Source organism: Phoenix dactylifera, unplaced genomic scaffold, assembly GCF_009389715.1.
Source record: "Phoenix dactylifera cultivar Barhee BC4 unplaced genomic scaffold, palm_55x_up_171113_PBpolish2nd_filt_p 000474F, whole genome shotgun sequence".
NCBI classification, from domain to species: domain Eukaryota; kingdom Viridiplantae; phylum Streptophyta; class Magnoliopsida; order Arecales; family Arecaceae; genus Phoenix; species Phoenix dactylifera.
In genome coordinates this window covers 172,725-195,471 of record NW_024067896.1, presented here as the reverse complement: position 1 = coordinate 195,471, position 22,747 = coordinate 172,725, and the positions used below count along the sequence as shown (strand labels likewise).

Below are 22,747 nucleotides of genomic sequence, written 5' to 3'. Positions count from 1 at the left end.
AACTTAAAGGAGTTATATGGTGAGCAGAGCAGAACTGCTAGATATGAGATATCTAAACAGTTGTTCCGTGCTAGAATGATCGAGGGATCATCTGTGCAAGACCACTGTTTAAAGGTTATAGACTTAATCACTCGATTAAGTCAACTTGGTTTTGCTATGGACAGTGAGCTCAGTCAGGATTTGATCCTGCAATCACTACCCGACTCATTCTCACAGTTTGTCGTGAATTATCACATGAACAAACTGAATTCCTCCCTGCCTGAGCTTCTAAATATGCTGAAAACAGCAGAGTCTCACATCAAGAAGGACAAGGGTCCGATCCTTCTTGTTGGTGAGAGCTCAAAGAAGAAGTCGGGCAACAAGGGTTCAAAGAAAAAACTAAACCCTAAGAGTCGCATCAAAAAGAAGAAGGGAAAGAAAATCTCTGGACCCGGTACCTGTTTCCACTGTGGCAAGACGGGGCATTGGAAAAGGAACTGCAAGAGCATTCTTGCAAGTGTGAAGCCTGATGCAAGTGTTGCATCAAAAGGTATGTTTTTATTACATGCCAATATGACATTAAGTTCTTCTGATTCTAATGCATGGGTATTGGATACCGGTTGTGGTTCTCACATATGCAAATCTTTGCATGGACTGCAGAAAATTAGAAGACTGAAGAAAGGTGACTTCGAGCTATATGGCGCTGGAGGAGAATCCATCCAGCTGTTGGCACCTACATACTGGAGCTACCCTCCGGAAAGTTCTTGAAGCTAGAAGACTGTTATTTTATGCCAAAAATCATTAGAAATGTAATTTCAATTCCTTTGTTGCTTAAGAAAGGATTCGAAATGAATGGAAAGAGCAATGGTTGCTCTATTTCTTTATCTAATGAGTATTATTGTCATGGCACTATGGAAAATGGTCTTTTAGTATTATGTCTTAATAATGTTATGTTTCATATTGGCAAAGATAATAAAAGAAAAAGAGAAAATATTAATAATACCCTCCTCTGGCATTACCGATTAGGTCATATTAGTGAGACAAGGTTACATAAGTTGTATAAAGATTAATTCTTTGACCCTTATGATTTTGAATCATTAGGAACTTGTGAATCTTGTCTTATGGGTAAAATGACCAAGTCTCCATTCTCGGGACATGGAGAAAGGGCAAGTGAGTTGTTAGAACTCGTACCACTGATGTGTGCGGTCCTATGTCAACTCAAGCTAGAGATGGATACTCTTACTTCATCACATTTACTGATGACTTATCAAGGTTCGGTTTTGTGTATCTAATAAAACATAAATCCGAAGCCTTTGATAAATTTAAAGAGTATCAAAGTATGGTCGAAAAACAAACTGGAAAGTGTATTAAAATCCTTCGATCTGATCGAGGAGGAGAATACCTTTCTAGTGAATTTTTAGACTATCTTAAATTAAAGGGTATACTCTCTGAATGGACACCTCCATATACGCCACAATTAAATGGTGTAGCTGAAAGAAGGAATCGTACCTTATTAGATATGGTACGGTCCATGATGTGCTTCACAAATCTTCCAATTTCCTTCTGGGGACATGCCCTAGAAACTGTTGCATTAGTATTAAATAGAGTACCATCTAAGTCTGTATCTAGCACTCCATATGAGATATGGAAAGGAAAGAAACCTAATCTTAAGTATCTTAAGATATGGGGTTGTCATGCTTATGTCAAAAGAAATTTTGGACATAAGCTAAGTGCTAGATCGGACAAATGTATATTTGTAGGTTATCCTAAAGATAGTTTAGGATATATCTTCTATAATCCTACCGAACAAAAGGTATTTGTTGCTAGGCATGCCACTTTCTTGGAAAAAGAGTTTTTTTTAGAAAAGGGCAAGGATAGAAGAATTGAACTTGATGAAGTTCAAGACCTACAAGGTGAGACACATAATAATCCTCAACCAGATGTACCCATGAAAGAGGTACAGCCACTACACACTACTCCTTTTCGAAGGTCAGAAAGAGTGCGAAATGCACCTGAGAGGTATGAATTTATTATTGAGAATGCTGAAGCCCACATCGTTGATAACGATGACCCTCTGACCTATTCGGAAGCTGTCAAGAGTAGGGACTCTGACAAATGGTTGGACGCCATGAAATCCGAGATAGATTCTATGTATACAAACCAAGTGTGGACTTTGGTTGATGCACCTGAGGGAGTGATTCCAATAGGGTGCAAATGGGTATACAAGAAGAAGATAGGAGCTGATGGCCAAGTAGAAACCTACAAGGCCAGGCTAGTGGCAAAAGGTTTCAGGCAAAAACAAGGCATTGATTATGATGAAACTTTTTCGCCAGTAGCTATGCTCAAATCTATTCGGATTATGCTTGCTATAGCTGCATACTATGATTATGAGATCTGGCAGATGGATGTCAAAACCGCCTTCCTTAATGGTCACCTTGAGGAAGAGGTCTATATGACACAGCCAGAGGGATTTGTCTCAAGAGGGAGAGCAAATCAAGTATGTAGGCTTAAGAAATCCATTTATGGATTAAAGCAGGCATCTAGAAGTTGGAACATCCATTTTGACATGATAGTCAAAGAGTTTGGCTTCATTAAAAATATAGATGAACCTTGTGTGTACAAGAAGACTAGTGGGAGTGCTATTGTCTTCTTGATATTATATGTGGACGATATATTGGTCATTGGAAATGATGTTCCAATGATGCAATCGGTCAAGACTTGGCTATCAAAGAAATTTTCCATGAAAGACTTGGGTGAAGCATCCTATATACTTGGTATAAGGATCTATAGAGATAGATCTAAAAGGATGCTAGGTTTGTCCCAGTCTAGGTACATAGATAATGTGCTGAAGAGATTCAGCATGGATGGAAGTAAGAAAGGTTTCTTACCCATAGGACATGGCATACAACTCTCTAGGAAGATGTCTCCTAAGACATCTGAAGAGAGGAATAGAATGAGTTCTATTCCCTATGCTTCAGCAGTAGGGTCGATCATGTATGCTATGTTATGTACCAGGCCTGATGTAGCTTATGCCTTAGGTATGGTAAGTAGATTTCAGGCAGATCCCGGGGAGGATCATTGGAAAATTGTGAAAAGCATTCTCAAATACTTGAGAAGGACTAGAGATGTTTTTCTGATTTATGGAGGATCAGAATTGAAACTAGAAGGCTATTCAGATTCTAGCTTTCAATCTGATCCAGATGATAGCAAGTCAATCTCTGGATATATTTTCACTTTGAATGGTGGAGCTGTGAGTTGGAAAAGTTCCAAACAGCAAACTGTAGCTGACTCAACTACTGAGGCAGAATACATAGCTGTTAGTGAAGCTGCTAAGGAAGCAGTCTGGATGAAGAAGTTCATCACAGAGCTGGGTGTAGTTCCTGAGATTGCCGGACCAGTCCCAGTTTATTGCGATAACACTGGAGCAGTTGCACAGGCTAAGGAACCAAGGTCTCATCATAGATCCAAGCACATTTTGAGACGCTTCCACCTTGTTCGAGAGATAATCGAAAGACAAGACGTCAAGATTGAACGAGTAGACATAAAGAACAATATAGCAGACCCATTTACTAAAGCTCTACCACAGCAGCAATTCAATCGTCACCTCGATTGTATGGGGTTAAAATATAAGGGCGATTGGCTTTAGTGCAAGTGGGAGATTGAAAGAGTAGATGCCCTATAAGCCAATCATTTGATGGTTTTCTCTTTGTAATCCTCCAAATCATGTACTTTGACACTCGATATATATCAATAAAGGCATTGTGTTTCATCATTTGCTGCTTATCTATTTTATTATTGGATGATGAACCCCATAAATTAGGACATTGGTTTTAAGGGTTATGATGAGATCATACCAGTGAGACCTAAAATCCTAAAATCCTAATTTAGAATATTCCCAGTCAAATTGGTATATTGAGTCGGGGATCAATATTACCGGAAAGACTGGCACATCTTATGTATGCTCAATGTAGAGGGTGATTGATCTCACAATCACTTGTGTGAGACACTAATACAAAGATGTGGGTGCTCATTAGAGGAATGAGTTCACTGAAATGACCAGCCATGAGAACATCTTATGGATTCTTACTTAATTATCAAAAGATGGTTCTCATAGTGGGAGTTGTGCAAGTGATCCTTAGACCTGAGATCACCATGGTACCTTGTGCACTTGAAGCTATGTTTTGGTTTACCCTCATTCACGACATTGCGTTGTGTACGGGATATTCTGGATATGGTGGATTTTGTACGAAGGTTGTGAGTAGGTCAACAAGGAATCAGTCACTTCTAGTAAGAGAAGGTAACATCCTACTTACTCTAATCTTATGATGATTCACGAAGCCTTTGATCAAAGCAAAATGAATATTAGAAAGAGTTTCTAATGTTTCATTGTTTGAATTATCATATAAAAGATTGAGAGAGACATGAATAAGTGATTGAGTTTGATATTGATCCATACTCGAGCACTTATTCAGGATGTAGTATGACTGAGGGATTGAATTGCACAGTAACTTTCCACTGAAGGGTATGTTTGGATTTGTCCAATACATTCCTCATCTTCCGGATAGACATGATACGTTGCTAGACGTCAATCATGTCTTGTGGGTTGATCGGATCAAAGAGTTTGATTAGATCAAAGCATCAGAAATGTTCTGATTGCTAAGTCAGGTTTAGCACTAAATTGAACCTAAATTGGATTAGAGGTATTCTAAACAGGTTAGGTCAACTTGCACCTGCACCTACTGCTGGCTAAGATAAGGAACCCAATGGGTCACACACAAGGGAATTGATCAAGGGTCTAATTGGATTAGATCATGTTTGCAAGATGAACATGCTAGCACGTGTTGCAAACCCTAGCTCCTGATTCAAATTAAATTCGAATATGATTCTTAGATTTGGTTGATCTAATATGATTAGATCATGACCTAATATGGGTTAGCCAAGAGTTGAAACCCATTTGGCTTTAATTAGACCTGATTTGATTAGGTTTAATGTTTTCTTTAAGTTGGTTAAACCCAATTGGATTGGGTTTGATAGGGCCTTCACTTCTGGACCATTGGATCGCTTCCTGGATGAAGGATCTGGTCCACTGGTTGGCGCCTTCATCTGGACCATTGGATGGCTTCCTGGATGAAGGATCTGGTCCACTGGTTAGCGCCTGAATCTGGACCACTGGATGGCTCTCTGGATGAAAGATCTGGACCGTTGCTCAGCGCCTGAATCTGGACCATCGGTGATGGCATCTTACTTCTGGACCATTGGATGGCACCCTGGATGATGATGTCTTGATCTGGACCATTAGATGGCACCTAGATCTGGACCATTGGCTTTGGTTCACTGCATTTGGGCCCTTGGATCATCATGATTTAAGAGGGAGATGTGAGAAAGAAGTTGATACACCCTTCTCCTTAGCACCCCATCATGATGGGATGCATCTCTTGGCACATGCCTCATCATGATGAGGTGTGTGGATGGGATGCATCCCTTTATGATGCATCCCTCCATCTCTTATAAATAAGGAGGTGCCTTGGGGTTCTAAAGATCATCCAAGAAAAAGCTTCTCCTTCTCTCTCCCTTATCCCTTCTTCTTACAAGCCTCTCTCTTTTGTCCTAACCCAAGACAAGAGGGTCTTCTTTAGGACAAAAAGGCTAGTGAATGTTTTAGAGGTAGAAAGGAAGAAGGAAGTGAAGGAAAATTAGCCAATTAAATTCTTTAGAAGGATTGAACAATTAGAATCAAGTTTTGGTGGAGCTAGAGTCTTGAACCCATTCCTGTGTGCATCAACATCGGAGGGTGAACATTTGGGCACCTTAGGACATCTTCAGATATATTGGATATAGCGTGATAGGTATTCTTCTATACCAAGATTATATTTTCTACATTATTTGGTGATACTATTAAGGCGATCTTGGCTTATTAGGGTTTCATATAATGGGTTTTATAAGAAAATTTTATAATCCCGTATCTTCCGCTGCGCCCTAGGGCACTGGGAAACCCTAACATGCTAGGCAGCCAAGCAAACATTTCGTGTGATCGGGGATAGGTAGATAGTTAATCGGGCAACTTGTTAAATGATATCCCTCTCGAGGCATGAGGCTAGGAGATCGATGGCAGTCTAGCCAATGGAACAATTGGTGGGCCGAGGGAGAGAGCCAGATATCAAAGATATGCAGAAATGAACTAAATTTTGTTTAAGACTTGCTCCAAACAGAGGCCAAGCACACCTCTACGCAACCAAAAACACATGCTACATGAGAGTCCAACTCCACTTGCCACCTAAGGCAAGTGAGACAACAGTGGTGGCCGCAATAGTAGGGTGGTTGACATAGCAGAGATGGTGATGGTGGCAGTTTTAATAGGAGAACAACAATAGTGGTGAAAACTATGGCAGCAACTTGGTAATAATAGAGTCGTATCAGCGGTGGTAGTAAAAAAATATGAGTTTTTGTTTTTAGAAAGATGAAGTAAGAACTTTTTGTTTTCATTTTTCCAAGAGAAATGAAATGATATTTTAAAAACAAAAAGTATAAATAGTAGCATAAGTTATATTTTTGTCTCGATTTTTATGATTTTATTTTTAAAATAAGAAAAAATAAAATTATATTGTACATCTAGAATAGACCTAAGAAGATATAATCCCAGGTCGATACTTGATATGTCCCCCTCTTCCAAATTCATCACAAGGAAAATGAAAACCAAGATTGTTATTATCAGGTATCAAACAGAAAATGCAAGCAATAGAACACTCTTCAGTAGTATCAATATAATCATATGGATCATAAATGCTAATTTTACGAATGAGTGATTGCCCTTCTCCAACCCTTACTACCCAACCGAAGAGCAGACAACTAATGCATTCCACTTATTGAACAGGGTTTATGGTTGGTCTGCAAGCCCTGGATGCCAAAGGCGTCCTTGCCAAAGCGCATTTATCTCTATAAGAACAGTGTGTTCTGAAGTGTGAAGTGGGAGAAAAGAAATAATTAAGGTTTTGAATAAGATGATCTTTACATTTTGAGATTTTTATCTTTGTTCTATTTAAAAATATTTAAAAAGTCAATAAGAGGTGTCAAACTTTTTATCATTCTAGTGTCAAGTTATTTTTTCGCAAGGCCTCCCCTATAGTATAATTACTACAGTAGAGTTTAACTACCAAGTTCTGAATGGATTGGTGTAGTTCCTCTACGCTTAGCATACCAGAATATTGAACCAAGAATAAAGAGGCATAAGAGAAAAGCGTATTGAGTAGCGATTGTGACCCCCAATTCGTGACCAGAAAGGACACCAAAGGCCTCTACCCTTTCAAAGAGACAGAAGGGGAGGGCAGAGCTTTTGTGAGGCTTTTGCATAAATTATTCTCGTAAGTGATTGATGTACTAAATTACATAATTGCTTTGATGGTGCAACTTCAGCCATTTACATAATGTGACTCAATTCCTTTAAACCTTTTTCATAGAATCCCATCAGTTAGGTTTTTCTTATACTATTAGATGGTTGTGCTTATTTGAGATGTCTCATTTATGGATCTATGAGCTGAAGTGTAAGATGTGTATTGTTCAGTATTATTTATGCCAGAAAATTTAAACTGAAAATCGAAGCATCTTGCTGAGCTTTACATGACACAACTTGTAGTTTTCACGATATAGAATCAATTGAGGTTAAACTTAGTGATCTCAAATTCATTTGGTTCAAGCAAGTTGAACAATTTGACCAATCACCCATTAGTTTTGGCGGGTGGAGTTTCATTTACACAAATGTTTTGACTACTCGTACTTTTGATATCGTCAAATTGTCATGCTGCAATACGGCTTTAAAACATCAGTTTTTTTAATTGTTGTTAGATTCATGATAGTAGAAAGGCTCAAGGAAATGACCAGTATTTCTAGGGTTTCTTTCCCCGGATCCAGCAACCTAGAAATGCAAGACATGGAAATGCTAGTGGTCATAATCTTTGTATGAGAGTTCTCCAATATTTGAGTATGCCATCTTTGTCCAGCTCAATTAAATACTTATTAAGGTGTCAAACGGAGGAGGTCATTATCCTCCTAGGAGAGGTTCTCCAATATTTGAGTATACCTCCCTTCTTCAGCCAAATTAAATACTTACGAAGATCTAAAAATGTCATGGGATCCAATAGCATAAGAGAAATTAAGAAGGCTTTAAGAGATTCCCAAAGAGCATTGTCTATCACCAAAGAACTTGATATCGAGCAGTTGGCTTGGCAACAAATTTTAGTGGGGAAACTTCTCAAAAAGCAATCTTCAATAGAATATTTCTCCAAGAGTATCTGTTCTAATATGGAGGTGTTTGGCTGATGCCAGGAGCATCTCCAGAGGACTTCACTAAAACAAACATGTGTACGTAAATTGATACAAAGAGCACTGCGAACATCTAGAATTAGAGATATCAGCTAATGCCTATAGAAAGCTAGAACCATTTGATGGAGAGAACAAAAAAAAGCTCATATTGTTCCCAGCCTTCAGGTGGAATTCCAATGCTTAACTCTAAAGCTGTTAATAAGGGCCAATTATTTGGTTGATTAGGTCGACCAAGGACTTAAGGGAAATGAACCCTAGATTATATATAATGCTTAACTCTAAATCTGTTAATAACAGCAAATTATTAAGTGTATTATGTCCACCAAGGACTTAAAAGGTAAATTCACCCTAGATTATATATAATGCTTAACTCGAAAGCAGCTAATAAGAGCAACTTAATAGGTGGATTAGGTCCACCATGGACTTAAGGTACATTCAACCTAGATTATATATATATATATATATATATATATATATATATATTGATGTTCTCCTTTCAATAAACCCATTTGAACAATTGGAAACAAAGCATTGATTGCTTGCATTCAGTTTTTTAAGACGGGGAAACCAGTAAGGCAGTAACAATGCCAAACAGGTCCTAAATTAACAGTATAAATTTTGTAGTGGTGCCACTAACTCCTCACTGTAATTGTCTCCAGTTTTATGACATCAAATCATTGCTATAAACACATCTGGGCAAAGCACAGAACTACTAGAATCCATTAATCTTTGCTTGTTCCTGATTCACTTACCTTTCCTGCAGGCAGATTGACCACTCCTCAGGTTACACATAATTACTCAATGGGCGTTTTGCATGAAAAGGACGCTAATGATGTTAGAAACAAGCCTATTGACACACATCATCTGTTGCCACGACAACATCCTCATGACGTTTCAAGGATATCGAACTTCTCAATGATTGGAAAAATTTGGTGATTATCCTCCAATGTATCCGAGCTGATGAAAGATGAAAGCCAGCACAAGCACAACGAACGCAAGGATCATGCCAGGCCTTCCTAAAAGCCAGTTCTTTGTCTTCTTTATAGTTTCAACCCCTCGCTGGGCCCGTTCTGCCCACCGCATCTGAAAAGGACATTATAAAATTAGATATCAGCTAAATATGGCAAGCTTTGGTTCGCATGTTCAACAAGTTCACAAAAAGCATAAATTCTAACAAATCATGTGAACATAAGGCTAGCCGCACCAAGCGCTGAGAAGTCTCTTATATTTTAATATAACAACAAATATCAATGTCTAACCTAAGCAGATACATAAACATAATAAGTGAAGCACTTTTTCAAATCGGTCAATATCAAAAACAACCACTTCAAAAATTATCTATTTTCTATAAGATCTAAGAAGAATTAAGGGATGCAAAACAAGAGCATCAGAGAAGTGACAATATAGATGTTATTTTCTGTGTGAAGACTGTAACACCTAGTACAAATGCATATCTGAATGGTTTATGATAAGTTACAAGAAACGTAGTAGTGGAATTAAGTTCTAGGATTTGGCAGAATTTATTATTCACTGATTAAACAAGAAAACAAAATAAAGGATGATATGTGACAGAGAGGAAAAATATCTCAATCTCAGAGTCCCAGAGGGAAGAACTCTTTCGGAGAGAGTAGCAATCTCATAGGAGTTGTCCAAATTTATAGAGAATCTAGAGATGTCTCCAACAGATAATAGCATATACAGGATTCCCTAACCCAAACTCTTCCTATCAAAACTTTAGGAAACAATCACCCATTTGCAAAAACTCATTCTGTAAAACTTTGTGAGAGAGAAGAAAACGAATAAGTGTGCAAATAAATGAATGAAGAAAAAGAACAGATGGACATGAGTCTAAAACGGGATGCTGCATCTGACTTAATATGAAATTTAAAAACAAGTGAGCCCAGGAAAAGCTTCAACAGTAAAACTAAGAGATTTCAATTTGTGTATAGTGGAGACAAATCCAAGAGTAGTGAATCTTTTTTATTATAAGAATTACATGCCAGTGGAAAAGACCCACAGTCACTATTAGCCTACAATTTTGAATTAACAAATAGTTGTATGAACACAGACTCAAATATTACATTTCAACACTTATTACATATCCAGGATGAGGATCCTAGATACATGTCATCTAAACATTTCTGTAGTCAAGCTTGATGAACACAACGAATTGGGTTGAGAACAGGAAAACAATCTACTTGAGAGATCATGGAGATGGCAGCTTTTAAAAAGATGCAATGTTCAGTGGACATCAAAACCTCAATTACTCTGACGTAGCTGCTCTCATTGCCTCAGCAATTTCATACCAAAGAAAAAAGGAAATACAGTTGAATTGTTTCACCAAATAGAAGTGCGGTTAACTAAGTGACATGTATCGAAGAAGTACTGACTTTATTCTTAATCAAGAAGATTGAATTGAGTCAAAAATAAATACAAGAAAGGTATATTCCTAAAATAACTAACCCTGATACAAACCCAGCCTGGTGCCTAACTAAAATTGTTCAAAATGAAGCTCAGATAAGGTTAAGATTTTGAATTTCCAATCTAAAAAATATTTCCTAATAAGAAAGAAACTAATCTCTTAATTGGAAGACCTTTAAATTTAAAGTAATTGTACAGCAGAAACACTGATCTTTTTAAATCTTCGAAATTCCAAATATAAATCTGAAACTAGTTATGAAGACCTTCTCTTTTCATGCATCACAATCCCAAATGGAACCCTAGACACCTCAAAGTAATGCTCACATTAACCACACTTTGTTGCACTACACCCACTTAAGGCCACCTACAGATTCAATTAGCCAAAATTGCAGAAGAGATGAAGAAATAGAATAAGGAATGCAACCAAGATTCGTCGTCTCAGTACTGGACCCCATACTGGTGCCACACTAGCACAGTATCGATACGATACAGAATTTTTTTGGCATACCAAGTATCGGTACGCCACCCTTATCGAGTATCGGTACCAAACCGGTACGGTATAATATGCTCCATAACATCCGGTTCAAGCCGGTACGGCATACCATGATGCAACCCAAACCAAGCCCATTCTTTGAATAATGTACAATAGGAAAAATCCTGTTTTACAACAATCTATTTTAAGGTTAGACTAAAACAGAAACTTGGTAAAATAAATTAATATCTGACTTTAATGCACTGATGATTCACCATAAATCAACTAAAGATCATTCCTATGATCAAAGTGAAAACTACCTTAACATAAAAAAAGCTAACCATTTTTCCTCTAACAGAACCTATTAAAAACTTCAGCAACCCATGATAACAAAGTTGGGAAAGGCTCAATCTCACAGAATTGCCCGTATGGGTGAAGTTATTTTATGGGAGAGATCTTTCCTATAGAGCTTTGGCACATGCTGTATTTTGACCTCGTAGGTGGACAATGGAATCGAGGAATGTGACTGAGGTCACTCTGTTTTTCGACCCACAGAATTGCATCACAAAAAAGCATGAAATAAAATAGGCAAGGGACTGTAACTCTTTCACTTCAACCAAATCCCATGAGCCAGGTAGTGGAGAGGTACAAGATATTTATGCCTAACTTTGATGCACTCATGAGCCACCATATCTCAAATATTGATGCACTCATCCCTTTAAACAATGTTGAGGCTATGTCAAAACCAGGACCCTAGAATGTTAAGAGCAATTTTTAAATCGCATTCAATATCCCAATCAGCTTATAGCCCTTGATGTCAAAACTCCCTGAATAGGAATAAGGGTAATAACCCCGATTTTACCACAGGAATAAGGATGATAAGAGTCTCATTGATAACTCTAACTAACCATTGAATTCAATTTAGGGAAAACAATAATATTCAATAAATCCTCACGAGTCATTCCACAAGCCTATAATAGACTACAGGGTAGAAACCATCAAGGCCTTGAGCCTTGTCACAACCCTCCCAAACACCACCTCTTTGATCACACCATATCTTTGATCTCTGCAAAATCATAATATTTCATCCACTCCTAACCTTACAACTTCCTTCCCCCACATCATTTTGAGACACATACAAGCACACACCAAAAACCAAAAAAAGATAAAAGAAAAGAAAGAAAACAATGACTCCATAAAATTATTTTAGGATGTTTATGGCAAGTTTAAATTACACTGAATTTCTACCTACATTTTCAATATTCTAATCATTCTCTTGAGACATTGATCCAGATTTAATTTTACGCTAGTATAGATTTACAACTTGTTTGATCATCATAACTAGGAATGCTTTATAGATGGAGCAACATGAAATTGTGATTTTGATATTTTGAATTAGAAATCAGCAATCTAAAGGCACACTTAAGATAGAGAAATTGTTTGGCTACATGTAGTTTAAAAGATGGAATTATGAATCAGAAAATTAATAATAAAAATACAGTAAGAAAATAGTATATCTGTACTACCAAACTTCGCAAGAAAAACCCACTCTATCTTTTTCCTCTTTTGTTTTCTGTTGTGGAAAAAAGCAATCCATTTAAACTCTATTGAACCATACCCCCCCCCCCCCCCCATCCTGAAGTCTATTTGATAACATCACAGTGCATGAACATGTATTAGGCACTCGTTACAAACATGCGTACATGAACTATTATGATGTGCATCTAATTGCGTTCATTGATTTGAAAATATAATAGTCCTAATAAGTCCAAACAGGCAATCTTAGAAAAAAGAATAAGCGGCCATATTTTACAAATATGAAAATAAAGTGGAATATGTTGCAAAATCTCATTATAATAATTATGTCATTACATTAAGTAATACATATTTATAAATTATAATTGTGTTGTAATATTACTATAATTTTATTGTATATAAATTATTGGACATTATTTTCATAATAGTAATAATTTCATATATCGATAATGTTATGATACCTTATATATTATTTAATATTACCTATTATATTAACAATTATAATATTCTTATAATAATATTAATACAATATATTAGGAAAATAATATATATTGCTACTATGTATTTTATATTAATCCTATTATACAGTTATGGTATATAATTTTTTTTATATAATACTGTTTTTTCATGGCTTTAATGAAATAGTTCTCACCAGACTACAGGTGAAAGCACAGCATTTTGGATTAAGTACAAAGTTGCAGTACATGTTAATTGCATTTCATGTAGAATTGGCTTTAAGTTTAGTTGCATATATGGAAACAAATAGGTTCTTCTAGATGCAATTAAATAGGCCCTTAGCTTATTTCTAGTTGCAATACACCCTAACAAGTTTTTGTTGAGCCGGCAAGAAACATCATATCAACTTGTTGAAAATATAGGTCATAGACTTCAGCTTTTATTCCGTAACTAAAGAAAGAAGAGTTAGAAGGCATTGGTCTATAAAGCATCGTTCTCAGCATGCAGATGTCAGTTATTACCAATACCAGATCCTCGAAAACTAAAAGGTCTAAATGAAGCTGAAGAGTCTAAATAGTAATCTCAATTTGGAAAGACAATTACAAGAGTAATTTTTCACCCTATGGAATGAACAACAACCAAGAGTCTAAAAGGTAAATAGTGTATGCAACAACTGAAATATAAAAAAAGATGTAAACAGAGTCTATGTAGCCACATATGCAGCTGCACATGCATATGTGCCTCCTGGCTTCTTAGGGTCTAGGCCACCCTTTTATGTGGATTGGCCACATTGTGCCTAAGTAGCCAGCATAAACCCAAGCCCCAGATACATGGCCCTTTGGCTCCTTTCCTCCTCTGCTTTCTCTATAGTTTTTCTATTTTTCTGCATATTTACTGAATTATTTCTATTTTTTTATCTGCTTTCATAAATTTACTTATTTTAAAATTGTTTCTTTTTACTATTGTAAGTTACTTTTTATGAACTTACCATTATAAACACCAAAGGTGCCCATTTTAAACAGCCACATGCCACATACTAAAATAATATTCATTACCCCAACTGCCCGTGTACTAGCCACATTTTAAACCTGTTTTCCAAAATGATAAACATTAAAAAGGAAAAAAGAACAAAGTCAACAAGATTAGCATACCATCCTGTCCAAGTCTTCTGGTGATAATGATGACATGGCCTGTTGAGCTTTTGCTGCCTCTTCCTTTGACAGCTTCATCCCAAATTGTTCACTCATATTTGCCATCATTTCTGGGCTCATGTTCTTCATCATAGAAGTAAACATCTGCCAATTGATAGTCTTAAAAGGATAAGAAAACACAGAAATTGTAGGAATAGATGCTTGATGATGAGCTTGAGGAATAAAAGACATAAATCTGGAAGCTGAAACTTTTGTATATGAGAAACACCAAACCTGCCGCATAGCTGGATCTTTCAGTGAATTTCTCATGCTTTCCTGCAAATCAGCTGTTGAAGTTGGGATACTAGAAGATGATTGACCTATTCTTGAATTGAGAAGCTCATTAAACGCATTGCTTCCCACATTGCCGTCCTGCATAGAGGAACTACCTGCAGCAACTGAGGATTGCAAGACACTTTCTGATCTTTGGGCACGACCTTCTGTTGTTGGTGTTGGAAAAGGTTCACTATTTACATTTAATGAAGCAGCAGCCTTTAGCATCTTCTGAAGCTCTTCAGAAGACATTTTGCCAATGCTATCCGATGCCATCTTAACCATTTCAGGTGTCATTTCGGGAAATTTTGAACCTAACCTTGTATCTGGGCCTTGTCCATTCAAGGAAGAAGCTACTTGGAGCACTTTCTGAAGCTCATCTGGCTTCATGCTACTAACCATTTCTGTGGCTGTTTTTACAATGTCAGGCGACATTCCTTGCAAACCCAGAGCTGCCAGAGCATCAGGGTTGGCATTTGAGACATAATTTTGGAATAACCTGGAAGGTTAATAAACAAATAAACAACTAAAAAGAATCAACATAGCAGGGAAGTGCAATCACGGACATGCATACTGGTCAATGTGAAAGTTTTTATACCATATTTGGTCAAGTTTGAAATTTTGTATACTAAATTCTGTGATTTCAATAAATGGTGCTGATTAAAAAAAAGCAGATATAGAGAAGTTCTAGCACTATAATTATCCAATTTATCCAATGGAAACATACTTGTTTGTGAAACAAATCGAAACTTCTGAAAAGATATAAGCAAATAAAAGATGGCTAAAATTACATCTCAATTTAGTTTTATAGTTGCACATTTTTTTTAGCAAAGAAGTGGAAGTCTTCACTATGTTTCATTTTAGAAGGCCTACTGCTGCAAGAAAATTAAGTATCTATAGAATGGGTGAAAATTTGCAGATATAATTAAATTAGTCCAGACGTACCTGACATTTTCAGAATCATCCTTGAAGCTTTGTAACAACTCAGGATCAGCGGGGGAACCAGGATAAGGCCCATTCACTTTTTGAGAGCTCTCAACAGTTTCAACTGGCTGTGTCACCAAATAGTCTGCTGCACTTCCATGACTGTCTAATGGCTCAGGTTGGGACTCTTCTTCTACTATCTCTTCAATAACCAAACCTGCAAAATAGACCAGGCAAAAACAACAAGAAAAACTAAGCATAGGAATTTATACTTGCAAGTTGAAAATATTGTGTTTCGTAAAATCACACCAACCTAGATATGACTTGAGAAAATAAAAGAAATGAAATGAAACTTGCCTTGTGACACATTCCTATCTCCACCTTCCTTCATCAATTTTTCATTGGCATCTCTGCATTATAGAAATGTCCATGAGCCACTTTGCTATAGATCATGAATTACTGGAATTCCATACTTCTGATATGAAAATTCTGTGCTTTGTATGAAGAAACAACATACCTTAGGACATCAGCTATAGTTTCATCTTCAGGGGAAATTGCATGAGCCTCCTTCAAATCAGAGACAGCAGCCTAATACATGTTGCAGTTATTAAAACCCTATTCAGTGAGCATGCCTTTTAATAAAATAATTTTCATGCATGAAGCTGGATCAAAATGTTTAACTTATTAGACAACCAACACGCCAAAAAGGCCAAGAGTAAATGATAAATCATAACTCACTTCTAACTTTCCAAGTTCCCTCAATGCTTGACCTCTGCGATACAGAGCTTTTACATTCTTTGAGTCATACGCCAAAACCTGTAATTAAAACAAGTTTCATGTGGAAAAAACTGTAAGCTGAATATATAAGAAACATTTCTATAAAGAAGTGATTTTTCATACTTTCAAACTCAAGCTAAATGCCAATTTTACAATGTAATCCTAGTTCGGGAATTCAAAAGAGTAGTGCGCATGCAAAATCAAAAGAAAAGGTTGATTAAAGGATAATCAGAGAGAAAGAGGAGTCAGTATAGTGAAAGGAATAAGGCATTTCTCAACTCCACATGATGAAATCAAAGGCTTGACCAGCATACCAATACACGGGAGTACTCACTTAAGTATAGGCTCGCATGTCCAGTTCATTTTGGTCTGAACATAGCTTTTGACTTGGACAAATTGAGTATGTATTCAATTAGGCTGCTTTGGTCAATTAGGCATTAATCTTCTTATTTTTAAGGAAAAACTTGACATAATTTACAAGATAAACATCTAGTGGTCAGAAACTTGCAAACTCGTGCAGTTAGTGACATGCATTTGTTCACACACAAACATTCCACAGGCCTGAATAATGTACATACATACTACATACATGTAAGCATGCATGCATGCATGCATGCATCCATCCATCTATATATACATATACATGCATGTATCCATGCATGCATGCATATACATGCATATGTACATGCATACATCTATATATATATGTGTGTGTGTGTGTGTGTGTTAATTTCTGCACATACTTACGTGTACATATACATATTGTGTGAATTTTGTGAATGTAATTCTAGAAAGAAAGGGGGGCAGTAAAAAATTAATTGACCATACCTCTGATCCTTCCTTGATGCAGTCCTCAAACTGCCTTGTTTTCAGGTAACATGACATTAGATTAAGAGAACATTGCAACTGGAGAGTGCCACCTTGGGATGATGGAATTTCCTTTAAGTTGTTTTTTGCCTGATTATGGGAAGCAGTCAGCAAATTATTATTACCTGAAGATGATAAAACTTTAAAAGGTAGATAAGGAAAACAATTGACATTGTAATGTAACAGGTAAAAGAAAGTACAACATACAAGCAAGTATTTTTTAGCTGCTTCATAATATTGCCCACCGCTATGAAGCTCATTCCCCTGATATGAAAAGAAAATAAATTCAAAAAAAAAAACAAGATTAATGCTGGATATTACCAAATAAGAACAAATGGATTATCAGAATGAGAAGATCCAAATTAAATAGTTGACAAAAAGTCATTTTAAAGCAATGGCCAAAACAACAAATAATGTTATGAGAAACACAGTAAATCGATAACCGATCAGTTCTAAGTTCTAAAAAAAAGCAAGATAGTGCATTCATTCATCTCTAAGCTAGTGCTCTAAGATGCATAGTTGACTTTCTTGTTCTCAACCTTTGCCCAGTCCCCTATTCGCCGAACCATTCCTTCCATCGTGAACCTTTATCCCTGAGTCAACCGAAAAAATATCCGCCTCCCCTCTTATTCATTGAGAAAGGCAGGGGTGGGGATATCTATTCAATATTTACTAATAAGACTTCTCTTTTAGTTTCATTCTCAGAATATGCACCTCTCCTTTTCATTCCTTCCACACGTCCACCCTTGACGCAAAAGTGTTTAGGAAACTCAAACACACCAGTGTTAGAAATCAGAGATTTTTGAGTTGAAATTTTAACTCCTAATTTCTGAAGACACTAGAAAATAAACTTCAACAACTTGCACATCAGCGATGACAACATCATCACCGAGCACATTGATTGGGACACATCAACTAAAGTGGCCTTCGAATGAGACCTACCGGCTTAAGGGCAGCTGCTACTGAAATGGTTGTACCCGGAATAGGGTTCCCATCTCTCAATGGAGCCACTATAGCTACTCGATCTCAATCAAATGGCATATTAACTTAAGCAAGCTTTTTCTGCAAAAGCAAATGTGGTATCCAAACCCTGAATTCAAATTTTCTCTTGGTAAACTTTAAAGATGGAAGTAAAAATGCACAAGGATTTTAAGAGTAAAAGATTAGTAATTATCATAGATTGGTTGGAGAAAATTACTTAAGACAATGAAAGCCAAATTTTAGGATGTCAATAAATTTGTAGTCAACTTAGATCTTCAAACAGGTTCAGTCTATAAAGGATACAAGCAGCCAAAAGTCTTTTACACATGCCCAGCCAAAAAGGATTGGCACTATGTGGGTTACAACAGCTAAATAATTGATATTATATCAAGCCTGTTCAGGCCTTTGTGGTAACAGGGAAATAGGTGAAAAAGAGGAGTACAATTTTTTCCATGAAAAGAAAATGTTCAAAGACTGAAGTGTTCAGCATACAGGAAAACGAAAATGAAAAAGAGTACTTAATTTTACTTTTCAAAGAGGGTACTACATCTTACTTTTGGTACTAAAGGCTTTTAGCTGAAAAATGAAAATTTCTAGTTCCCCTAAATCTAGAATGAAAGTTTCTGGAACCACTTTTTTCTTTTTTTCCTCTTCACTACTTTACCGAACCAAATTGAAGAAAAACTGTGTTTCCCAGCAAAATGAACTTTTCCAGGATGCTTTCCTGGTAACTAAGAAAAACACTAGGTTACAGCAGACAGCATGGCCAGTCAGGTGTAACTAGAAGTTTTCAAGCCAACTCTTAACTTTAATACAAGTACGTGCTGTCTGATACACACCTGACCTCAAAAAAAATAATCAATATAACATGTGCATCAAGCAATGTACGTTAGGGGCTTACGAAATTTATTTGACCAAAAATTCCAAACTATTATTAGACATGGTAAAACATTGTCTCCTTATCTGCTTGATAAGGGAGGTCGAAAGCATAATCCTAATAACAGCTTTATCAAAAGGTTGCACTTTAAGTCTAAGCAACAAAGCAACCCTTTCAAGCTTGCTTGATCAGTTGATTGGACACATAATATATGGTGATAATGTCTTTCACAATGTCCAGATTGAAACCATAGGTAATCGTTGATAAAGTATGACGCCAACTTGCTGAGGTTGATCCATTGGATGCAAGTATTTACTCGGGGAAAAAAGACAGCTGATTGTTAAATGCAGCTCATTATAAATTTGAAAGGTATAATCCAACCAAGTCAAGGAAAGAGAACTTCCATGGTACTGCCATAAGGTTTGACCATAAATATAAACATGATCATTATGTTGTTCGTCTAGCTAAGCAATTAGAAATGTGATAAGACTTTGCATCGAAAAATGCAGAAGCATTAGAAAAGCTTCTGTCATTCTATTACTGTTTGACAATCGACATTCCAAAAAGTTCTTGTACCGAGCCCAACAATTATACGGGTTTGCTTAAAATTTGAGTAAGCTTTTGAAGGCTACAGTGCAAACCATGGAATGCCGTACCGGCCCGTACCGGCCGGTACGGGCCGGTACGTACCGGTCCGGTCCTAGACCGGTACCGGAACGGATAAAAAACCGGTATTTCCCGGTTTTTTATCCGAACCGGCCGGTACGGGTGCGTACCGGCCGGTTCGGGCCCGTACCGGCCGGTTCGGGCCCGTACCGGCCGGTTCGGAGCCCGTACCGGCCGGTTCGGAGCCCGTACCGGTGCGAACCGGCCGGTTCGCACCGGTACGATTTTTTTTTTTTTTTAAGAACCACAGCGCCGCGCGCTGTGGTTTTTGAAACCACCGGTACCGGCCGGTACGGACCGGACCGGACCGGTACCGTACCGGTCCGGCCGGCCACCGGTACGCCGACCGGTACCGGTACGGCGGACCTTGGTGCAAACAAATACAACTTTAGTAAATTGATTTTGTTTTTAGGCTAAAACTTGATGCTACATAAGAACATAGCAAATCCACTTTACAGAACATTCAGGAAAACCATTTCATCCTAAAAGTTGGATGGTGATAGTCCACAAAGCGATCTTAACAATTTTTTATTCTATTATTTCCTTACATATCTTTTACACTTCTGGGTGCTAATCATGCATCTATTATAGTACGTTTCATCAGAAAATCATGGACTTACAGCAGAAACTATACCCCTTATAAGGGGATGTGTAAATGTACAAGCTGTTCTGCTAGGAAAATTTTCATCGCCATAGTAAAGAGTTCTTTCAAGCAAAGTTTAGTAAAACGAACCTGTTTCTTCAGCATCATTGCTGCATTGAGTTCATACGACATTTGAGCATCTGCATGAGCCTTCATGGCAGAAATTTCTTCAGGTGTAGCCTTAGCCATTTTCTCACTAACCTTAACCATATCCTCAGTTCTAGCATGTTTTAGTTGTTCTGCAGCACGTCTCATATCTTCAGGCCTCAAATTCTTCATACTTTCTGTTGCCAATCTCAGAAGTTCTGGGTTGGACATCATCTGCAAAATCATCAAAAAGTAAGCCTAGGAACTGCAGCTTGAAGGTAGCTATCAGAAAGGGGGGAGGGAAGAAGATTTTCATTAAAAAATATGCAGTCAAGCAAAAAGGGATGACATATTTGCAGGGAGAGAACAAAGGAGGGGGAGGGGGATGGAGGGGAAGAGATCCAACCGACATATTGACTTGTTTCCAATTTAATAGGAAATCTATGTTAACAAATGAAAGTTGCAACCAAGATGGGATGGTTGTCTCTGTAAAATAAAACATTCACATCGCAATGTGAAACTATAAAGGTCTGAGGTATACGTTGGATCTCCATTATTGATATATAATGTGAATAAATAATAAAAAGAAGAATTACAATGTGTTTCTAGGTCTTCTGATAAACATTTTGCTTGCACTAATAGAGATTGTTATCCAAGTTTCAAGAACGAATGTGTCTGAGCATTGGCTTTCTTAGGTAAAACGAGTACAGGAAAACAGTGACAAAAGAACTGCTTTGGATAATTTATAATTCTGGACAACTCAGAGCCACCATGCAATCTATTGAAATTGTAAGAGAACTACACTCCCTTGATTAGCACAGAATCATGAACCAGGGCATGATACTTGCTTTTGGTGATCAAAAAAACAGAATGAAAAGAAACAGTCAAATCATGATTTGAGAGCTCTTTCATAACCCAACAACCAAGAGGTATAGGAAACCAAACAGGATGATCGAAATTTTGATATATCATGATAGAGTAACTCATTCCAATGTCTCAAACTAGGATGTAATTCTGTGGATGAAGCAATGTTTCTCATTGTCAAAATGGCTCCCTCAAGACTATCCGTCTGGCGAGGAATGGCAGAACGTATCAGATCTCTCCTCTACCTCCAGAAAAATTCCTCTCTGTGTACTTCAATTTTTAATGGTGATAAAATATGTTAGGGGGCTAGATGATTGATGATTTTGTTATGTTGGCTGAACTAGAAGGGCTCTCCTTCCATACAAAACCGAGATCAAACGCAAGCCCGTAAATACCAATAAAAATCCCTTCCACATCCCAAAAAAATCCAGCGTTTGACATCAAAAGAATAATCACACAAAAAAACATGGCATACTAACGGAATCTAAAGAAAAAAATGCTACTTTCTAACGAATCAGACCTGAATTCCATTAATAAACTTGATTTAAACACCAAAGATCATCACACAGCATTAATTGACTAATTGAATTTCTAGATCCCGCATCCGATTAAAGTAAACACAAAGAATCATCAAAAAAACAAAAGTTCGCCTTTTCTGCTACAAATCCATGCGGCAAAAGGCGATTCAAAGCGCGAAAGAGAGGGGAGAGAGACCTGTTGTTGCATCCTGGCGAGCTCTTCGGGAGGGATCCGACTCATCTGCTCCTGGGCGAGCCTCATCATCTCGGGATCCATCATCGCGTTGTACATTTCTGCTCCTCGCCCTCTCGATTCAAGAACCGCTCCGATCCCCTTCAGAAACCCTCGTTTCTGGAAGCAAATCCAAGCGACGACAGACAAAAGGATGAAAGAGTTCTCCTTTCGAGCTTGAATCCAGATCAAAAGAGCCCTTCTTTATACGATTCTCGGGGGGAATCAAGGGGAGAGGAAAGGGTGAGAGAGGTCGGGTGGCCACTGCCCTTGCGAAATTGCAAAAAAAAACCTGATACTTTGGGAAAATTATATGTTGGGGTTTGCTTTTTTTATTTGTAGAAAAAATTGTTTGATTTTTTTTGACGGTTGGAGGCTGCTTCACATGAACGGACGGCCGCTGTCAATCGAGCATGTCGAGTCCAACTTCACGTTTGACGAGGTCTGGCACATATTCCCACGCTTTGATAAGTAAATCCGTCTAGGTCAAATTCGCAGGCTTTGATAGGTAAACCCGTCTAGGTCAAGCCCTAGACCGAAAAATCTGTCCGGACTTCTAATTTTTCCCAAACTAAAAAATCGTTCGAACTTTGAAGAAATTATTGCATGCTAAGTTGGTGCACGCCACGAATCATTGTGACAAGCGAGCATAGGTTCCATTCTTCGCC

At 37.5% G+C, this 22,747-nt stretch overlaps 1 protein-coding gene across 1 annotated transcript; it reads right to left on the bottom strand.

Moving 5' to 3' along the window:
- Window positions 1-8,843: 8,843 nt before the first annotated feature.
- LOC103698286 (outer envelope protein 61) lies at window positions 8,844-22,387 on the bottom strand. Its single transcript, XM_008780280.4, has 11 exons — window positions 22,044-22,387; window positions 20,469-20,699; window positions 17,419-17,475; window positions 17,173-17,301; window positions 16,306-16,383; window positions 16,085-16,155; window positions 15,925-15,977; window positions 15,589-15,784; window positions 14,605-15,142; window positions 14,332-14,475; window positions 8,844-9,378 (listed from the first exon to the last, which is right to left on the bottom strand). Exons 1-11 carry the CDS (start codon window positions 22,137-22,139, stop codon window positions 9,232-9,234), a joined length of 1,740 nt encoding a protein of 579 aa, XP_008778502.1. The 5' UTR covers window positions 22,140-22,387; the 3' UTR covers window positions 8,844-9,231.
- Between the last annotated feature and the right edge of the window lie 360 nt (window positions 22,388-22,747).

What these genes read in the sequence shown, in the direction of transcription:
- LOC103698286 (XM_008780280.4), bottom strand. Translation starts at nt 22,139, where the DNA reads ATGTACAACGCGATGATGGATCCCGAGATGATGAGGCTCGCCCAGGAG. An exon ending in GGGAACTTGGAAAGTTAGAA is followed by an intron (nt 16,156 to 16,305) that starts GTGAGTTATGAT and finishes AACATGTATTAG; the next exon opens with GCTGCTGTCTCTGATTTGAA. An exon ending in AGATAGGAATGTGTCACAAG is followed by an intron (nt 15,785 to 15,924) that starts GCAAGTTTCATT and finishes TCTATTTTGCAG; the next exon opens with GTTTGGTTATTGAAGAGATA.